The sequence below is a fragment of the Chiloscyllium plagiosum genome, unplaced genomic scaffold, assembly GCF_037043375.1.
Source record: "Chiloscyllium plagiosum isolate Xiang-an unplaced genomic scaffold, Cpla_swu_hap1 HiC_scaffold_12, whole genome shotgun sequence".
NCBI classification, from domain to species: Eukaryota; Metazoa; Chordata; class Chondrichthyes; order Orectolobiformes; family Hemiscylliidae; genus Chiloscyllium; species Chiloscyllium plagiosum.
Window position 1 is genome coordinate 30,707,714 of NW_028270150.1, and position 21,457 is coordinate 30,729,170.

Consider the following 21,457-nt stretch of genomic DNA (forward strand, 5'->3'; position numbering starts at 1 on the left):
TGCTCACAGCAAACTGCCTGGCTTTCAGGACAACACAATACAAAATTGTCATGGTAGATGCTGTAAGACATGTCAGAGTGTGGACAGGGATACCACCATTACACGTGGGGACACCTCGCACCATGTACACGGCAGGTACTCATGTGATTCGGCCAATGTTGTCTATCTCATACACTACAGGCAAGGATGCCCTGAGGCATGGTACATTGGTGAGACCAAGCAGAGATTACGGCAATGGATGAATGGACACCACACAGCAATGAACAGACAGGAGTGTTCCTTCCCAGTTGGAGAACACTTCAGTCGTCCAGGACATTTGACCTTGGACCTTCGGGGGACCATCCTCCAAGGCAGACTTCGAGACATGCAACAACACAAAATGACCAAGCAGAGGCTGATAGCCAAGTTTGGTACCCACGGGGATGGCCTCAACTGGGACCTTGGGTTCATGTCACACTACAGGTGATCCCACTGCACCACACGCAAGCACGCGAGCACATCCTCGCTCATACATACACTCCCATTCTCACACATGCACCCTCTTGGAGACATATACCCCTTTACATTCACACTCTCACACATACACACACTCTGTCACAGACATTCATAGCCCTAGCACATACATACCCACGTGTGCACGTGCACACACACATATGATTGTGGGGTGAATTTGTTCTTGCAGAATTACATTTTATTTTGCACACAAACTGCATGAATCCATGTAAGATTCTGTAATCCCTTTTTTAGATTCAAATCAGTCTGAACATTGGGGCACAGCCAGCCTCACACAGGGCACCTCACACCTTCAATGCATTACCTGGGCCAACATAGTATCTATTGTTCAAGTTCACTTGAGATGTAACTTTAAGAAAGTTCTGGAATTTATATATGAAAGAACTGAAACCAACTTGCCCATTCTAAAAGATGAGAGACTTAACAAACAATCCAGGTCTTTTTCAATATATAATTTCAGTTGCATCACACTGTAAACCTTGGCTAGAAATTCTGTGTCCTATGATCGTATACTTCACAACCACCTGATGAAGGAGCGGTGCTCCGAAAGCTAATGTTTCCAAATGAACCTGTTGGACTATAATGTGGTGTTGTGTGATTTTTAACTTTGTACTTTTTATTTGCTAATGATAGACAAGCTGTTTGATAATTTTAATGTACCAATCATAAAATAAGAATACTTGCAAATACAAATAATTTTGTCTCTATGTGGTAGTATTATTATTCAAATTGAATTATGCTGTCACTAAAAAATATATGATTTATAATTCATAAAACATTTATCAATATGGGAAGAATGACAAAAGTCACTGACATATTAACCCTGTTGCTTTTCCCTATGTCTGTGAAATAAATGTTTTTGTCAGTCCTGGAATAATGCAAACTTAGAAACTATTAAAGGTATGATGACAAATATACAGTTACATATTTGAACAATTATTTCTTAAAGCTATTGAACAATAATAAAAATTACATATACTTTTCTTTGAACTTTGTAGAGACAAAGTTGTGAAATAGGGTGAAGATGTAACATGGGAGACGAAGATGTAAGGAGGCCACCATGATGGATGTCAACAAATTCAGACTGATCTCTAGTCCTGTCCATTCACACTCATTCTAATGTTTAACTTTAGAATTTTTTTCTGTCATTTGTCTTCACTTGTTGGAGATGTCTTGACAAACTCCTCAGAATCATTTTCACATCAGTATTAGCCCCAACTCATGAATATTGGGTCAGCCTTAGAGTTTAATCCTCAATGCATCATGTGATTATTATCTGGGCCACCCTGACACTTTGTTCTAGTGCCCCGTCCCACCAGGGGACTCAGTGTTATGCACATGGCAAGCCTAAAGGGGGATTAAACTCTCCTGTTTGCCAAATCTGAAGTCTGTCGCATCATCCATCATTTTCTAGTCCTGCCAAAGTCAATACAATTGTTTAGGGCTGATTGCATGGCTTTGCCTCTTTAACCAGAAGTGTGTCCCTAGCTTTGAATATTCCTTAGTTTGTCCCATGTAGAAGAAAATCCATCAATGTCAGTTTTTTTTTAAGTTAGAAGACAAACTGACCATAGTCTCTGAGCTGTTTTGTGATGTTTTTAAGAAGAAGTGAAAGGAATGTTTTCGATATCAGTTTGCTCATCTGTCACGTTATTGAACATTCCAAAACGTTTTCTGTGTGCCCACTTTCTAAAATATAAAATATCACTACAGCAAATTTACCAATGTAGTTTTTATAGGAGATATTTGTTTATTTGTGGGTCTGCACTTTTATCGCTTCCCCAAAAGGGTGACACTTAATGTCAGAGAATATACAACAATATTTTATGCATTTGAAATGTCAGCACAAGACTATCATTATCACTTTGGGAGTGGAATGGCGTGAAACCCACTCGGACAATTTTGTTGAAATGAGTAACCCTTACACTGCTTGGTAGTGCACTTGAATTACTTATTGGATACGGATTCCTGAATCATACACAATCATTGGTATTAATGGTAAAGTTCGACAGCTGGACAGCAGAAAATAAAACTTCCTTTAAGAGTCTCGGTTAAGATTACAGAAAGTAAACGCCCAAAGTTTCCGTGTAGGATTATGTGCTATCCTAGAAAATAATACAAGACATCCCTATGGAATTATTAAAGAAAACTGAGTGGATTTCCGATCCTTGGGATCACTAACAACTTTAGAAGCTTTCTATTAACCATGCTGGACTAATCGGAGTTTTTTTTCCCCCTTTTTTTGAAATGAATGTTCATTTTCTGTACCAACTTTAGTTATAATCACTTAAATGGAGATGGTCAGTTTGTGCAAATCTTCTTGCCTTACACGTAAGAATCTGTGTTGAAACCTGTCCCAAACTGTGAACGGCTGTGAACCTGTCAACTTCAACAAATGTACAAGGACAGTCCTGTCTGATATCAGAACAACCCAGTTGCACTGAAGTTACACGTTCCAAAATTAAGATAATTGTCCCGAAGAGAAAGGGATCCCCTTGTTTGCTCATGTAGGGTCAGATCTTAATTCAGATGCTCGGAGAGAACGAGCAATGTATTAACCACAGAATCTCTGCCAGCCAATCGAACATTTCCAAGGTGTACTATATCGCATATTACTTCCAATACAAAGGACCGGTTTGCAAACAACTTATTAACATTTACAGAGTGTGGAAAAATGCTGATTTCCTTTCAACATGGGTTAAGTGTCCTTCAGAAGTACGTTCAGTTAAAATAAATGAAGTGACTGGATTGAGTCGGTTTTAAAACTTTTATGGCGGATTTTATTCAAGAAAATGTGACATTAATAGGAAAACCAATCGGTTAGACTGGCAATTTGAGCGTGACAATGATGAATGTTTATAATTATTTTCAAAACATATATATCTTTGTACGTGTGTGTTTGCAGTAATTTAATTGAAAGATTAGCTTGTGACAACCCTGCGTTTCATCAATCCATATGTTCCAGTCCATTGCAGAGTTTGGATTATTCGCTAATCTACTTGGCAAGTGTGACAACATGTATTAATAAGGACATCATGTGGATTTTATTTGTGTATATTCCCGTCTGTCGTTTTTTGGAGGAGAATTTAAAGACGGAGACGGTGCTCAGAACTTTGATATGAAGAAATCTCGCCGGACGGTGCCTTACATTTTCAGGAAGGTATCTCTCAGCCGGACATCCTTCTGTCTGTATAGCCCACAGGGTTAGAGCCTTTGCACGTTAAAAAACGTGCATTATATTTCAAAAAAGATAATATTAAATACAGCTGAAATATTGATTTGGGTTGAAAATAAAGGAAAACATTTTAATTGTTTTAAGGGTCTTTTTGTTGACAGTTTTCGCCCACGAACATGATATAAAGGCTGCATTCATCATTGCATGCTTATGTGTCCTACCAATTCTCCCAAAGCTGGTCAATTTGTACTAGGGGCCTGTTTGGGTCCATCCACCTTGAGTTTTTCTCTTTTGTGCTGTTACTTCGCTCAGTCTCAAAGGTAACTGTAGAACTAGCGATATAGCATCGCCAGAGGCACAATCCATAGCCTGCTCTTTTCCCTGGTGAGGCGTCCAGATTGGACACAGAAAATGACTCCTTCAGGAAAGAAGTGCTTGCCTGAGGCCTCTAATTCTATTTACCAATGGTCAGACCATCAACTTGGGCATGCATCTGTTGCCCATCTAGACTGCAGGAGCATGGATTGAAGCTGGTGATATTGGCTGTTTCCCCAAAACTTGAATGTTTCTGATTTGGTACTGCCAGTGGATCTTGAGGATACAGCTAATGAAGCACTAATGGAGATGCTGCAGAATCCATATATGTCTGCAGTACAGGGCCATTGACTTGGTGCCATACAGAATGGCTGGTATACCTTGTGTTTGAACTATGTCCTGAGGCTGTGGTTCCTTCACACTAATTGGGAGAGATTGTTGAATGCTCTGTTTGCTTTTGAAAGCATATTATCCACTTTCTTGCTTATGACACAACAAAAGAGATGTGTCTCAAAGGAGATGTTCAAAAAAGAGTAGGACAATTGCTTGATGGCATCCAGTTTAGTTCCCTCAATGGCAATGCTTGGTGGTCTATTTTCTGCTTGGAGTATTGGTCAATATAGGAATTCAGCTTTCTTTAAACTGATCTTTAGTCCAAAGAGTTGCAACATCTTGGAAAATATGCTATTATACATTGGAGGTCTGACTGACTGTGGATCAGAACAACATGATCAACAGAGAAAAGAAGTTCACTAATGAGTTTTCTCTTGTGTCACTATGTGAGACATAAGACACCTGAGAGTGAAATGACTTCCAAAAGTCCGGAAGATATATAAACCTTGATGTCAAGGTTTTCCATATCCTGCTGCAACCTTATGCTAAAGGACAGGGTGAATAAGGCCAGGGCCAGCATGCAGCTCTTCGCCATTGGAGATTCAAAAAAGATTGCTGTTGTGTTTGACTTATTGAAGTTTATGAAATTATTTCACCAGCGCTACGAACAATGCATGGAGTATCCAAGTGTTTCATGGATTTTGCAATTTGCGTCTCTGATCTCAATGTGGAATTACTTGGTCAAATCTGTGAAAGTGACACATAGGCCTCTATTTTGTTTACTACATTTTTCTTGTACCTGTCTGAGTATAAGAGCTCCCTATGACTGGGGAGTCCAGAACAGTTGTCACCATCTAAGATATGGGGTAGACTATTCAGGACAGAGATGAAGAGAAATTTCCTCATCCAGAGAGTGATGAGCCCACAGAATTCTCTGCCACAGAAAGTGGTTGAGGCCAAATCATTGTATGATTTCAAGAAGGAAACAGCTTTAGAACTTAGGGATAAAGGGAGGAAGTGGGAATAGAGTATTGAGTTGGACAATCAGCCATGATCATGTGGAATGGCCAACAGGCTCAAAGGGCTGAATGTCCTACTGCTTCTCCAATTTTCTATGTTTCAATATTACAAGTGCCAAGCCTGTGTGGCCTCTGTTTGCTCTGAAACTATATTGACTCTCCAGGAGAGTGCCTTCCCAAATGGCAAATATAACCCAGACAAGGTATTAGACATCCAAAAGTTGCAAACAAAGGTTGCTAGAAATCTGAAATAAAAATAGAAAATGTTGGAAGTGCTCAGCAGATGAGGCAGCATTTTTGAAGCGAAAAATAGAATTAACATTTCACATCATTATTTTCATCAAATGTCCACAAAGCTTTCAGAAATCAAAACTGAGTAAACTTATAAATGTAATAAATTTTGAACAAGTACAGGGCTGTGGAAGAGGGAAAAGGAATATTCGGGAATGTCCCGAATTCGGGAATTCGGGTGGAGAGCAGGACAGGTTAAATGACAAAATATTTCAATGCACAAAAGGCAAAGGACATATGATAATAAAGATGGTAGGACAAAGCAAAAGATTAACATTGAAAGACTGATCCAAAGTCTATCTTTACAGGGGAAGTCAGGGTGGAAATGGACATAACAAGAAAGATCAAACAATAATAAGAAAGACAGAAATATTGTTTTAGCACGTGTGAATGTATAATGTGGTCCTTTGTTTTATAAATTCTGAGTAAACCAGATATACTATGATGATCTTTGTCATCTCTACAGTTCAATGCTCCTCAGAGCTGTCTCAATAGAAATAGAAGTGGGGGAAGTAAAAACTGAAAGGAAAGAAAGAGTAAGCAGGATTCAGATTTTGAAGGCAAATGATGGACCAGCTCCAACCCATGTTATTTATATTGTTTCCTGCAAATTCTTAAAGTGTACAAACAGACTTTACTTGCAGAAAGTTGGGATGCAGCGCTGGAAAAAAAATACAAGGAGGTCTTGCTTGCTATCAGTGGCATGATTGTAATTTTATTGCTTTAACTGAGCACACTGTTCCAGCAGGATAATTAGTAAATGTTTTTGCCAGTTAAATGTCCTACCCTTCTAGAAAAGAAATCACAAATAGGTTTTGGTAGCATGCTCAAATAAAAGGCCAATGCTGGCAAGATTCTGCCAGTGGGCAGCTGCATGTGTCACAAAGACTGAAATGAAGAATGAAATGAAACTTGCCTTTTATAACTACCAGAATGTAGCATAGCCTCGGCCTACTCCACATGTCCTTCTTCCAAGAAGACTACAGGAATTTTAATGAATCAAATGAGCCAAAGTCAGCTGGCAGGTGTTTGTTGAACAACAGTTTTGTTTGTTTTATCAGCTGTACTGTAAAACATAGCACGATGCATCAAACACATTAAAATATTCTAGCTCATGCTTTCTGTATAACTCAAATAATAGATTTTGTTTCATCTTTTTTTCATTGAAGTGGAGACGAAGAAGGTGCTCTGCTTCATAATGTAATACCACATCTCCAACCGGATTAGAACTAACGGTATGTAGCAACCAAATTGGATAAACAACTGAATACTAAAATTACAATCTCACATACAGGTCTTGCTTACTGAACGCAAACTCATGTGATATAAACTGATATAAACTATTTGAGTTATGTATTTTTCAAACATTTATATTAAGGTTGGATTTAATAGGTTTTTAATTAATCATTAGCAACATATATCTGTATATTTGGAGTTAATAATCAATTTGTAAATATTTCTGTGGCCATGGTGATTTCTTTAGAAACAGTTTGCAAGGGTTTCTTTGACAGCTGATTGGTTCTTGTTTACTTTAGGATGTTCTATAACCTAGCAAGGTAGAAAATTTGTTCTAAAATTTGTTAGAAAATGTATGCCTGAGTTGTTTTTTAAGCTGAGGGGATACACATTTAGCTCAGAAGGAGTAGTTTGTGTTTCAGTTTTACTTTGTTTGAGCAACTCTGTGAAGTCCTGTGACTGTCTAATGTTATGGGGTTGGCCAGATCTAAGGATATGGGGAATGCCATTTAGATCTAAACCAAGGAGAGATTTTTCACCCAGAGAGTGGTGAACCTGTGGAATTTTCTGCCACAGAAACCAATTGATGCCAAAGCACTGAAAGAAGAAGTTAGGTATAGGTCTTAGGGCTAAAGGGATCAAAGGGTAAAAGCTGGAACAGGATTTTGAGTTGGATGATTAGCAATGACCATATTGAATGGTGGAACAGGTTCAATGGGCTGAGTTGTCTACACCTGTTTCTATTTTCTTTGTTTCTGTCTTTCTGTGTTGTGTAGTGTTGCATGTATAGAGTAGTTCTCTTGAGGAAGGGAGAATAGGGTAAATTACATTACCTTAGAATAAGAAGTTAATGGTCATCCCAGAATGGAACGTTTGCCATAAAAACAACAAAGAGGTCTTGAAGCTCAGTTTGTTTAAACTCAAGTGTATAATAGTTTCAGGAATAAAGTACCTTCAACCTATTAAAGTGTTAAAGAAAGAGATTCTGGTGTAAATACTGTGCAAGAGTTGTTATTGGCTACTGGAGAAGTGGGTTTTTTTTAACATTGTAAAGGAGTGCTTTGGGATGAAGGGATCACATATATCCTGTGCGTTTTGCTCTTGGAATTTGTGTTATAAGTAAATAGACTGATTTATTTCAATACAGTTCATTTATTTTGTTTAATAAACTTCTGTTTCATTGTTAAAACAAAATCTACAACATTACATGCTTCTGTTTAAGACCACTTTATTAAAACCTAAATAAAACGAACAAAGTTATAGAATTATAGATTTATATAGCACAGAAACAGACCCTTCAGTCCAACTCAATTGTGCTAACCAGACATCCCAATTTGCCAGTATTTGGTCCCTATCCCTCTAAACCTTTGATTATTTCTATTCATGTATCCATTCAGATGGCTTTTAAATATTCTAATTGTACTAGCCTCCACCATTCCTCTGGCAGCTCGTTCCATATACGCACGGCCCTCTGCATGATAATGTGACCCCTCAGGTTCTTTTTAAATCTCTCCCCTTTCACCTTAAACTTATGCCCTCCAGCCTAGGATAAAGAACCCTGGCTATTCACATGATGGCAATTTTCTTCCAAGAATCGTCACCAGAGTTTAAATTAAATAAAATCCTGTAGGAATCAGAAAACAAAAGTGTGGAAGTATAGCCCACTTCCTGTTCTGCTTTGAGAACACATTATGTTAAAATTCCAACCCTAGTGGAATTCCCTCACGTGGAGACCCATCTTAAATGATCTAACCAAGGACAAAACTTATTATGTAGTCTGGTTGATGTTTTTGAATTCTTAATCATTGTTCATATCCGTAGCGATTAAACTAGTAATACATATGATTTATCAAGCTTGTCCAGTCTAGGATCTGACGTGTCCAGCAATAACATCAGCTGGAATCTTAACACGACTGAACTCCCTGCTTGAATATATACTCTGTCGGTATTTTGTGCGTCTGAGTTCTGGTCTGGCTAATCTAGATAATTTGACATTGTTGACATTTGAAAATGCACTCTGCTACTGTTTAGCTAAGCTTTTTTTTGAGGAAGGAACAATGATGTAGATTTATGTATGGTCTTCATGGGCACAATCTGAGAGAATAACCTGTAAGGCCTGACTGCTGCCAAAAACTAATCCCACAAAATGATTGGTGGCTGAGCAGATGTCCTACAGCATTGCTACTTCAACTTGCTTGGCCCTCTTTTTTTTAATTCACTCACACTGCATGGGCAACACTAGCCAGGCCAGAACTTAATGCCTGCCCTCAGATGCCCTTAAGAAGTTAGAGGTGAACTTTCTTCTTGAATTGCTGCAGTCAAGTTCTAAACAACTTGCTCAGCAACTCCACTTTCCCCACCATCTCTCAGTTTTTACTCTGGAGTCACACCAATCATAAAGCATTAACCTTCAGTCACAGTGGCAGAAGGGCTGGGATGTCCCTCATAGTATTTCTAATGCATGAATACTCTTTTCTGAATATCACAGGACAAGGAAATGAGATGGTGCCAGCTTTTCAAATATTGTTGAGCATGATAAGTTGCAATCTTGAACTGTTAAAAAACATATTCAAAACACTAATGGTATATAAACAAATTCATAAGAGACAATGTAACAGACAGCACTTCCAACTTTGTGGTCTAATCTTAGAGTAGGCAATTTTATAAAACAATCAAGTTTCTAAAGCCTTTGAGTAGGCTACAGCCTTGTGAATTAGTTGAATCTATTAGTCCATGTTGAATTTAATTTGTGCCAGAAGTTGTCATTTTTGTCAGCAATGTTGCCTTCCCCTCCTGAATACAGAAATTACAGCACAACAGGGGTCCATTGATCTGATCGTTTGTGGGCTGATGTCATCTTACAACTCATAAAGCTAAGAGCTAACTTCTAAACATACACAAATTAAGGAAAACACTGCTGTGCAGAATAAATTTTAACTCTGTTAGAAGAAACCAAGAAAGAGAAATCAATGTGCTTTTAACTTCCCAGGATCTATGTAAAGAGCAGCACGTAGAAAGGTTCTGCCATTGCCTGTGGTATCACTCTAGGGGCTCTGACATTAATCAGATCTGTATGATAACATAATTAGTAATAATATATGGAGACATCTGTGTGACAAACAGAATAGTAATATGGTGATAATCAGGTGTCTCTGACAGGGTGACAGCCTTATTGACTCAATTCCATTTTCAGTATTGTCATGAAAACTGGCCAAATGGAGGTTCTCCCAAAGACCTGCAGCCCCCTGACTGCATATGTTTTATAAGGGGCATTCTTACAGCATTGGTTCCACTCTATTAACAGCTTGTAAACTTCTCATTATCTCCAAGGGGATATTGGGGATGGGATAGCAGGCGGCTGTCTGCATTCCCAATGCTTGCACCTGCCTTTTCTAACACACATTATAACCATGGAGATCTAAGTTAGAAATATATCATACATTTACAACATTGTAAGAATAAATATTTAGAGATTACACATACAAACAACAAGAAGCAAAGCCACCATGGTTTAAATTAAATAGCTAATATTTAATTTATTTATTTTTCTTAATATGCTGTATTGTGTATAAACATCCAGACTAATTTGTTGCAAGGATAATTTCCATTTGTAAATTGTGGAAACCATAAAAATAAATTCCTAATAATTTTCCTTCAGCATGTGACATTGTTTTTGGTACCTGGATAAAAATGAAAAAAAAATTTTTACTTTTAAAATAGATTTAAAAATTATGATAATTAACTGAAATATGTAACACTGGAAAACCAAATGGACACTTAAGGAAATTTATTTGTAATAAACTTTCAATTTAAATGCTAAATATATCTTAATTACAACTTCGTTCCTCATGGACTGTCTGGTGAACACTTTTGTACAAATTAATCAAGCCTGTCTAAAATATCCATCAATGCCATTAGTTTTAGAGCATATCTTAGAGTGTAAGTAAGACCATATGCATCACAATAGCAGAATATTGTCCTCACTACAAAAGTCTATTGCTGAGCTATCCCTTTACCAGCCAACGTCGTAGGCTGAAAATGACTATTTGAAAATTTGGCATCATATCTGAACCTATGCTTCTGACTTTATATCTTCTCCATGGCCAAGATTGTTATCTTACACCTCTGTATATTGTCTGTCTTATTACATTAGGGTTGTCATATAAGTTGTTGTTGATATGCTGGCAAAATATCTTTTAACACAATGCAGATAGAACATATTGCAAAATAAAGACCCCGGTTCTCAAAAACTTTGCACAGATAACAGTTGTGTGGAATGGATGACACATGTGGTAGTTTTAAAGCAGGTCTTGAAGTAAAAGAAGGGAACTGTGAGTTTTAAAGATACATGAAAAATGAGCATAACATTTCAGATAATCAGTCTTCAGGTATTCCTTGACCGAATGCAGCAAAGAAGAGACAAACTGCTCTGTAGAAATATTGTCCTCACTGATACATGAAAGACGGAGGCAGAATTAGCACTGTCTCTAACCCCTTGCCTGCAGGTAAATGTTCAATGATCTAAAGTAAATAGTTAAGGTAATACATTGGCTGCTTATGGTGCATCCTCTAAAATTAACATCTTCACAATTCAGCTGTCATGGTGTTATGTGGTTAATGGTTCATTACATGTTTTTCTTGTGTTTTGTTTTTGGACACAGCTATTCATTACAGTACATTCAGGGTGGCACGTTGGCTCAGTGGTTAGCACTGTTGCCTCACAGCGCCAGGAACCCAGATTCATATCCAGCCTTGGGCGATTGTCCATTTGGAGTTTGCACATTCTCCCTGTATCTGTGTGGGTTTCCCCTGGTTGCTCTGTATTCCTCCCACTGTCCAAACATGTGCAGGTTAAGTGAATTGGCCATGCTAAATTGTCCATAGTGTTCAGGGATGTATAGGTGAGGTGCATTAGTCAGGGGAAATTGTAGGGTAATGGGTCTGGGTGGGATACTCCTCAGAGGGTCAGTGTGGACTTGTTGGGTGGAAGGGCCTGTTTCTACACTGTGAGGATTCTAAATTCACTTTCTTCATCCAAGTCATTAATACTAATTATACATAATTATGGTCTCAGCAGCTCACAGAATCTGACTTTCTCTCACATAGCATCATGCTTTGATATGTAGGCAACATGTAGCTACTCAGCAGTAAATTCAACAATGCAGAAATATCCATGATAAAGTTCAACGAGCGACAAAAGTGAAAATACATGTTTGGGAATACATTGCAAAGCCCCTCTTAATCCATCAAGTCAGTCAACATGTACTATAGACTCCCCTGGTTCTTTCAATCAGAACTCTGAGAGAAGATTTCTGTCAAGGATGAAATATTAACCCAAAGCTTCACCAATCGACTGAGATCGATTGAGAAGATCCCAGAGTATATCCAGGGTCCTTCAGCATCAAAGAAAATATTCCAAGCTACCTAGTCATTCATCTCAGTGCTGTTTGCGGAGCATTACTGTATGAATTGGTTATCAAATTCTGTCTCTGCAGTGCTCCAGTGAGGTTCATCATTACATGAAGCATCTCACCTTCCACTTGAAGACCCCGCATTCTCAGGACTCAATACTGAGTTCAATAATTTTAGGGCCTGAACACTTTTTTCCTTGCCTTTACCCAAAACCACACCCAGGTCCTATCATGTTTTCAGCATAGCTACCTCATTTGCAACAACTCATAGTTCCCATTATTTCTCTTCTTCCCTGGCTTGGTAGCATCAATACCTTTGTTTTTCTCTCTGTCTCTGGGCTCCTTCTCCCCCTATCAGCTCACTTCCTTTTTGTTCGCCACCTTCCCCCAACCCCACTTCCTCCCTCCCTCATTTCAGTCTTCATGATAAATACCAGTTTTTTCCCCGATGTTATCAGTTCTGAAGAAGGGTCACTGGATGCTGCCAGACCTGCTAATGTTTGCTTTGGTTACAGACTTCCAGCACCCACAGTTCTTTGATTTATGTTTTGTACAAATTGGCTGTTGTGTTTGCCCGAATGCCTAATAACTGTGGCATGAAAATAATTAATTGGCTGTAGACTGTCGTTTGCTTTGGATTTTGTTGTGGAATGTAAAAGGTGCTTCAAGTTGTTTCATTTTGACTCATTGATAAGATTCAGTGGTGGTTAATGTTAATACGTAAATATAATACTCTGCCTAATTTATTTTTGTTCATAGGATATCGGCAATATCACAAGACCATACGTGCTGCTTATCGCTTTTTCAACCTTGAGAAGGAAGTGGTAAAAAATCTTTATATTGTTGGGTCATAAAATATAGGATTGTTGTCCAGCAGTTTAGAAGAGCAGTATTGTATGTAGACATCAGGTCAGTATTAAACTTGCATGTGTTGGCATTCGCATAATATTGCTAATTTTGTCCTTTGCGATAATAGACAACTGGGGAAAGGACATGTCACAACAATCTGTGAGAGATAGTAATATATTCTATAGATAATACACACTAGTGCCATGGTGTGCACGTGGTGGCTACCGGTATTGTCGTGTTACAAATAAGATTCACACGAGTCTTTATGTGTGTTTCCAAAATGCCTACTGTATAATAGCTCGATGTAAAAACAATTAGCAGGAAATAGCGTTTGGATTTCATTATCCGCGCACCTCCATCATTAGAATATCAAACAACAATGTGCTATACAGTTTATTCTGCCTGCAAAGCAAAGCTTTCAATGCTCACTTGTGAATTCTCAGCAGGCAACCTTAATTGATGGCCCCATACTCCGTGCTAAAGTGGAAAAGGCATTACCAACAGAAAGAAGTGCAGGGTAAACTGTTCGAAATGAATGGATGGAGGTGCTCTGCATTTAAATGAGAACTAGCGAGTGTGCAGTGGCATTGCTCATGTTGCGTTGTTTGCATTTCTTGAATGCAGTTATTACATTTGATGTTTGGGAACTCAAAGAGTTTGGATGCATTTTTTATGGGGACAGGTACAGCCAATGAAGGCACGCATCAAGGGTGTCACAGGTATGCCATGAGGTATCCAATCCATGGAGCCGAAGCGACGTGTACTTTCTGAAACTTGACCCTGCAAGTCTAGACAGAGTTATACAGCATGGAAACAGATCCTTCTCTCCAACTAGTCCACGACGACCCAGTTCACAGACTAAACTAACCCCACTTGTTAATCGTCGGTCTGTTGTTTGAATATTACAGGTTTGGAAAGGTCAGTTCTTAACAAGATTTCTGGCAGCTGAATGCATTTCAAACCAGGGCGCCAAGATGTGCTGCCAACAAACATTAAACATAATAAAATTAATGGGAATTGTATATTTAGGGCAAAGTTGTGTAAAAATACCCAGAACGTTCTTGACATAAGGCAATGGGGACCTATTCCCTGTATTGACAATATCTCAATACGCCAAGTGTAAAGCAGCAGCCGCGGCTAGCGACAAAAGCACCAGCTCTCTAGTAAACACGTTATTGTCCAAAGACAGACAGAAGTTTCAAACGTTCAACACATTGTCGGATGACTGACAGATTAACAACATGTTTTCTTTCACACAGCGTGGGCACAGCTCCACTTACGGTCAGCTTCTGACTTCTCTTATTTTTCTCCTCAATGACCTCAGGAAAACAATAATAAATTTGAAAAATAAAATCTAAAACCTTTTAATTGCTGAAGGACAGCATCGGCAAGTAGTGACATTTTATTTGTACATTTCAATATTCCCGTTGGCGGTATTAAAACGACTGAATAGTAATTGAAATACGGATTAACCACCCACGGTTGTGGCTATCTAAATGCGTTTATTTATTTACATACTTTTATTATTTAGTTTGGCTATGAGCTGCTTTACAGGCTTTCATCCCCGATTTTAATCTCAGACATGGCTTTTAAAACATTTTTTTTTTGCTTTCCCCTCATGTATATTTGGCATCTTCCGAAGTTACATTTACTGGCGCCTGAAGTATTCCATAATTCATCAGAAACCTCTTTGTGAATGAGACGGGGAGTGAAAGTGCAGCAGAAATCCGCTCATGTGGTCCCCTCTCTTCTCTGACAGTGCATTGATGGTTTGTTCTCTTTAATTCTCCATCTTCCTGTGGCATTCTGTCCCTTCAATGGGGACAAGGAGAAAGCGGATGGCTGGACCCAATGCAGGGAAGTGACTTCACTAGCACCTTTGTTTTCACGCTCAGTACACTCACTCTTCTGTGCCTTTCAAAAGCTTGCTTCTCTCTCTCTCTCTCTTTCAGGTTAAATGCGCCCAACATTAGAGACGGCTTCTCTCGAAATGAGGAAACGGGAATCTTTTCAAGGAGCTTGTCCGCCTGCCAGTTGCTCCGTTTCCTCAGAAATAAACTGCGGCTGTAGATGCAATCAATAACCATGGTCGCTCTGGGTCGGCTTCTTTGGAATTGAGACTCGCAGTCGATGGTTTAGAAAACCGGACGCCTGTTCTAACGCTAGCCGCTGTACACAGATTAATTGAGGCACATTTCTATGGTATAGATGCAACATTTTATTTAGATAATAAGTTCGGCTGTTTGCTTAGCCAGTTCTCTGCACCCTGTCTAAGATAAGTCCTCACACAGACATCAGAATAATTCTATTCTCTGTTATGCGTTTGATAGGATTATTTTCAACTACCCTCAGCACGGGTCACTAATCGCGCTAATATTTTAGTTCAATATTTCACTAGGCATTTGTTAGTGGTCCCGTTGGTAGGTCGCTCCGTGGTTTATCGCTGGGGCCTCTCTTCATTCTGCCACAGGCTGTTACACCCATCCATCCATCCACACGCACACACCACTAATACAGAGACGCAGCACTAAATAGTTGAATGAATTTTATTTAAAATATAAATCTACAATTTTATCCCTTTGATGTTTCTGTTTTTTAAAGCAAATTGGTGAAATTACTATCGTGACTGTCACAATAAGGCACTATGGGTAACTTCCATCTCACTCGTTATGACTAAATATGTTTTACTTTTTGCAGGTATTTTGTAAAACGAGGGTTGAGATGTAGAAACCATGTGGAATCACCTCAAGCGTCTGTTTGTGTGTGTGTGTGTGTGTGAGACTGGGCGAGCGTGTTCAGTTTGCTAGCACAGATTTGGCGCTGTGTGAATGCACTGTGTGAGCAGTGAGTTACGCTCAGTCAGGTCAGTCAGTCATTTTGTGATGCTGCTGAGGACCGCAGCTCAGGCAGGGTTTTTTTTGGGCATTTTCAATACTGTAATTATCAGTTCCAATGAAGGTCCATGATCCGAAAATCCTTTCTTTGACTATAAATACTGCTTAACCTGCAGAGTTTTCCTAGCATTTCTATTTTATTTTAGGTTTTTAGTAACACTTTGCTTTTACGTTATTAGTTAAACAAGAACTCAGTATGTTTCTTACCATATACAATCAGGGGTTGCATTTTAAATGTAGTATGTTCTGGTCCGTAGAGAATGCCACATGGGAAACCTCTTCATGAAGTACTGTACTTTTACTCGGCTATAATCCACATTTTAAAAAAAAGATGACCGGTTTATTATTTTGTGACACTGATAAAGAATTATTTCCGCTTCTGGTCGCCCTGATATGGGAAGGATATTATTAAATTGTAGAGTGTTCAGACAAGGTTTACCTGGATGTTGAGGTTGATAAAATTATGAGGAACTTGAATAAGGTGAATAACAAAGGTCTTTTTCCCTAGGATGGGGAAATTCAAAACCAGGGAGAATATTTATTAAGGTGAGCGGAGAAAGATTTAAAAGGGACCTGAGGGCAAATTTTTTACACAAGGGGTGGTTCATATGTAGAATAAACTGCCAGAGGAAGCGGTGGATGCGGGTACAGTTACAACATTTAAAACACATTTGGACAGGTACCTGAATAGGCAACGTTGAGGGGGATATGGGCCAAAAGCAGGCAAGTGGGATTAGTTTTGGTCTGGGAAACTTGGTTGGCATGGACGAGTTGAACCGGAGGGTCTGTTTCTGTGTTGTATGACTCAATGAATTATGTCAGTTTTGTCCTTTTTTTCGGTATATTTTCATATGTGACCGTGCCCCTGGAATGCAAATTTTCCCTTTCGTTTTGTATCTCTCTGCATTTCCATAAGGATGAGACAACGGCCGCGCGTGGTTTGGAAGGTGTTATATTTGACTGGAAGCATTAACTCTGTATCTATCTCCACAGATGTCGTCAGACCGGCTGAATTTCTCCAGCGCCTACTGTTTTTGTTTTATTTCAGATCACCAGCATCCGCAGTACTTCAGCTTTTGTTTTAATATATTCATTCCCGGTCGCTCCTAATGAACTGCCTGGGGCTCTCCAAAGATGATCAGGTAATCTCCATAAACATTGACATTCTCATATTCAACTGCAAAGTAGCCTGACAAGAACTAACAACTATTAACACCCATTTGTTTAATACTATCTTACTTTCTAATGTGTCAATTAAATTGAAGGCATGAAGGCAGAAAAGCCATCGTCTTGGAATTCTGACATTTATACAAATGACAAGAAATATGATTATCATCGATGTATTTGATTTTATAACAAAATTTAGTATCTAATGATCCAGGTCGCGGGCGACGAAGATCGTGAATTCGGGGCTTTTTAAATCAACAGCTATGGAAAGGAAGTGGAACGCAGACAGCCAGTGTTTAGGCGATGGCCCGAATGGCCGCCCATTCTCTGTGAAATAGATAATTACATTCAAAGGGATGCAGAAGTAACAGGGCAGCGAAAAGGATGCGCATTTTAAAAGGCACACAGCCACGAGGCTGAAGGGAGCTCGCAATATACACGGAGCAAACAGTTAAAAAAGGGTTTTGACCAAGTTGGAGAGTTTGATTAAGATATCGATAGACAAGGGGGAGGGCGGGGACAGAGAGAGACCGGGTGAGACTTCCCATTGAGAGAACCACGCACCAATAGCGTTGAGCGGCTGCTGGCTCCGCACTCGCAATTGGCTGAAGCTGCTCTATTCCCTGATAAATACCTTCACTCTTGTCGCTTGTCTCCAGGTTCATGTTGGGAGCGGTCCGAGCTGAAGTTATCTCCAACCGGGGGTGGGGGGAAAAAAAACAGCTTGTAATCCTCAGCGGTTGAAACTCTCAGTCCGTTCGAATTCCGGCTTCGTGCACACCAGAAAGAGAGAGAGAAACGATTGCAGACTTGTTTGTTTGACCTATTCCATTGGTCTATTCTCCCCACTCTGCCTCCACGCCTCCCCTCCAACTTCCTCAATCTTGCCCGAAAAGGATTCGGGGCTTCAGACCATGAGCGAGTTGCTGAAGTCGCCCCCGAACGAAGTGCTGCTGGTCACCTCCACCCTGTATAACATCCCTCACAAGGTCGATCCGGCCGAGCGCGCTCGCTCCCCGGACGAGTCGCCCAGCCCCACCCCGTCGGCCAAGTCGAGGAGTAAGAAGGATCTGTCCGAGGACGAGCAGTTCCTGCTGAGAAAGAAGATCAACAGCCGGGAGCGCAAGAGGATGCACGACCTGAACGTCGCCATGGACGCGCTCCGGGAGGTCATGCCGTACGCCCACGGCCCCTCGGTGCGGAAACTCTCCAAAATCGCCACGCTGCTGCTGGCCAGGAACTACATCCTGATGCTGACCAGCTCCCTGGAGGAGATGAAGCGGCTGCTGGGCGAGATGTACGGCCGGAGCGGCTCGGCGACGCGCCTGGGCCAGCTGCCCGTGCTGACCGCCGCCGGGGGCTCGCTGCTGCTCGGGGCCGCCCCTTCGCTCTTGACCCTCGGCAGCCCCCGCCACTCATCCCCCGGCATCAAGTGCCCTCTGACTCCGGACGATCAGCCTTGCTTCCAGCAGTGGGCCGGCTCTCCCTGTGCCTGCGCGGCCTGCAGATTTCACTGCCTTCCCTCCAGCCTCAGTGCACCCAGTCACCAGGCCAGGTTTCCCAAGTGATGCTGGAAGTCACCGGAGGAACTCCACACTAGGACATTACTCAAACTGTTTACTGTGTGTAAAAAAAAAATAGCGTGCGAATTGTTTTGAAAAGAGATAGATGTGTACGGATATGGGCTAGAATATTTTCTCTACACCATAAACACTTGCCGAATTTCACTGTTGACACTAATGCTTAGGGTTAGTAAGTGGATTAGGATCTCATTGATGTTATGGCCAAAGCTACTGACTGCTTTAGGATTATCCGGATAGTTTTCAAGTCTGACTGTCTCCCAGCGCGAACTCATCACAGAGCCTTCCCAATGTAGGTATTAGATTACATTAATCTGTGGATGTCAGGCTGGAAAGACTCAAACAGCCAAGTCAACTATTTCTTTCGTTTGTATAATAATAAAAAGAAAATTGTTTCATTCTAATTGCCGAATAACCACCTCTTTATAAAACTTCGAGCTCTTCTTAACAATTGAACGGCTATTTATTATCAAAGCATTAGCAACACCGCTCCTTGTTTTATACTTGATCTCATCAATACATCTTTTTTTAAAACAAAATGCTCTTGACAACTGAACCGTTACTGACGAATGACTTGTTTTGTTACCGATTGTGATAATTAAATTACCTGTATTAAATGTACTGTACAGTTATATGTATATATATAATAAATGTTTTGATATGCACAACGGAGTTATTCTCTACGTTTATTTCACGTCTGTACCTGACATCCCCATATCAACAATGAGATAACCGTAATGCCATTGGCAAGTTTCTGTCGAAGGAACTGAACTTTCTTAATTTCAGTTTTCAGAAATATTTCAACGGGTGTTCGTATCGGGGCATTTCATTTTTGCAAACAAATCGGTTTATTAACGAATTTTCTGTTTACTAATTAATGCTTCAGAGTTTGTTTTCAACGAATACTCTGTGAAATTACAAATGGACCGGGAATGACAATATAATTTAAAAGTGAATTACGGTGTAAATAACTATCAGTCAGAAATGTTATTAATCGGTAAAAGCACTATACTTAGTGTCCACACTAACATCGAAATTAAATGCTGTTATGTTCGATAAGTATTCTAACCAAATGAGTTGACTCGTTCCATTTCTTTGTTATTGTACCTTGTGTGAATCCATACGTTAAATAGTAAGCATTGCTTCTTACACGCCGAAAGTATTCGCGTTGCACTTAATTCGAAGCTAAGGATCATAGTGCAATTCTTCGGAGAAGTTATTTTGCCCTAACATATTTCAAAATGCTGCACAATTATGACTTAAATCGTTTTTGTTTTGCGGAATACGATGTTGCAAAACGGAACATTTATTTAAAGGATGACCAGCCTTGGGGTAGGTCAAATGTTTTATTTCTCTCACAACACCTTGGGTCGGATGAGACCTGAGGTGAAAGTAAGTCGCAAATCGCTACCACAGTAATATTGCTCGGACTCCTTTTGTCTTGCTGTTGGTTTGATCGGAGATGCTAGGTTGGGGCAGTATTGTTGTTACAAAATAACAAGTACCAAAGTACAAGAACCAACACTCGGGTGTCGAGCTATTGGAACTGGGAGGCGAGGCGCTATTCAGCGTCATGCCCTTTCCAGGTCTAATAGTATTTGTAAACAGTAAGGCATTTCAGCTGTTTGCATTGAGTGGCTGAGGCTTGCTCTCATCTGAAAACGTCCCATGCTTGTGTGTGGCTGCGGATTAACTCATTATGCCCCTGGTCACCTCAGATTGACAGCGACTCTCACATATTCTCTGCGAGCACCATTCTCACTATGAACGGTGCTGCTTTCACAATTAAGGCACAAATAGATTTTTATTCAGAACCATCATACTTGTGTCTGCGGTCATTTCCTGTGCATGTTCAGTTTCGACACCTTTTTAAAATAATCTCCGGTGTGAAAAGAGTGCACGGACATGTTCGGGAATGACAGTAAATATCGGTGTGGTTTTCACGGTAAATTATCCAGTAAAGGGAAGTGGAACATCGTGGATTCGAAATTAACGGAATGACATGGAACTACGGGTAAAGGGCTGGAGGAAGGGTTGGAATGGAGGATCAGTGTTGGGATCTGTGCCCTTCATTAACCCAGACCTTGGTGAGGGACTCTGGTAGTGCAGTGGTAGTGGCCCTATCTCTGGGTCCAGTTCAAGTCCTGAATGTGGTGCTGGAAAAGCATAGCAGGGTCAGGCAGCATCCGCGGAGCAGGAGAGTCGACCTTTCCTGATGAAGGGATTATGCCCGAAACGTCGAGTATCCTGCTCCTCGGATGCTGCCTGACCTGCTGTGCCTTTTCAGCACCACACTCTCGACTCTAACCTCCAGCATCTGCAAACCTCACTTTCGCCCGGTTCAAGTTCTATCCGCTCCAGCGTGTGCCATCGCATCTCTGAAAAAGATTATTAGGAACATATCTGTAATTTCAAAATTTGAGGATTATATGAAACTTGGAAGTATGGTGATTCATGAGGAGGATCATATAGAATTTCAAAAGGACAGTGGATAAATTAGATTAGATTCCCTGCAGTGTGGAAACAGGCCCAACAGGTCCACACCGACCCTCCGAAGAGCAACCCACCCAGACCCATCCCCCTACATTTTCCCCTGACTAATGCACCTAACACTATGGGCAATTTAGCATGGCCAATTCATCTAACCTGCACATCTTTGGACCGTGGGAGGAAA

At 40.2% G+C, this 21,457-nt stretch overlaps 1 protein-coding gene across 2 annotated transcripts; it reads left to right on the top strand.

Moving 5' to 3' along the window:
- Window positions 1-15,101: 15,101 nt before the first annotated feature.
- Window positions 15,102-19,570, top strand: LOC122555372 (oligodendrocyte transcription factor 3-like). Of its 2 annotated transcripts, XM_043701317.2 has the most exons (3): window positions 15,102-15,344; window positions 17,085-17,178; window positions 17,863-19,570. In XM_043701317.2, the coding sequence occupies exon 3, from the start codon at window positions 18,118-18,120 to the stop codon at window positions 18,769-18,771; it is 654 nt and encodes a 217-aa protein (XP_043557252.1). In that variant the 5' UTR covers window positions 15,102-15,344; window positions 17,085-17,178; window positions 17,863-18,117; the 3' UTR covers window positions 18,772-19,570. The 2 variants fall into 2 exon arrangements, with proteins under 2 accessions (XP_043557252.1, XP_043557250.1); XM_043701315.2 differs by lacking the exon at window positions 15,102-15,344 and having other exon boundaries at window positions 17,079-17,178.
- The last annotated feature ends 1,887 nt before the right edge of the window (window positions 19,571-21,457 follow it).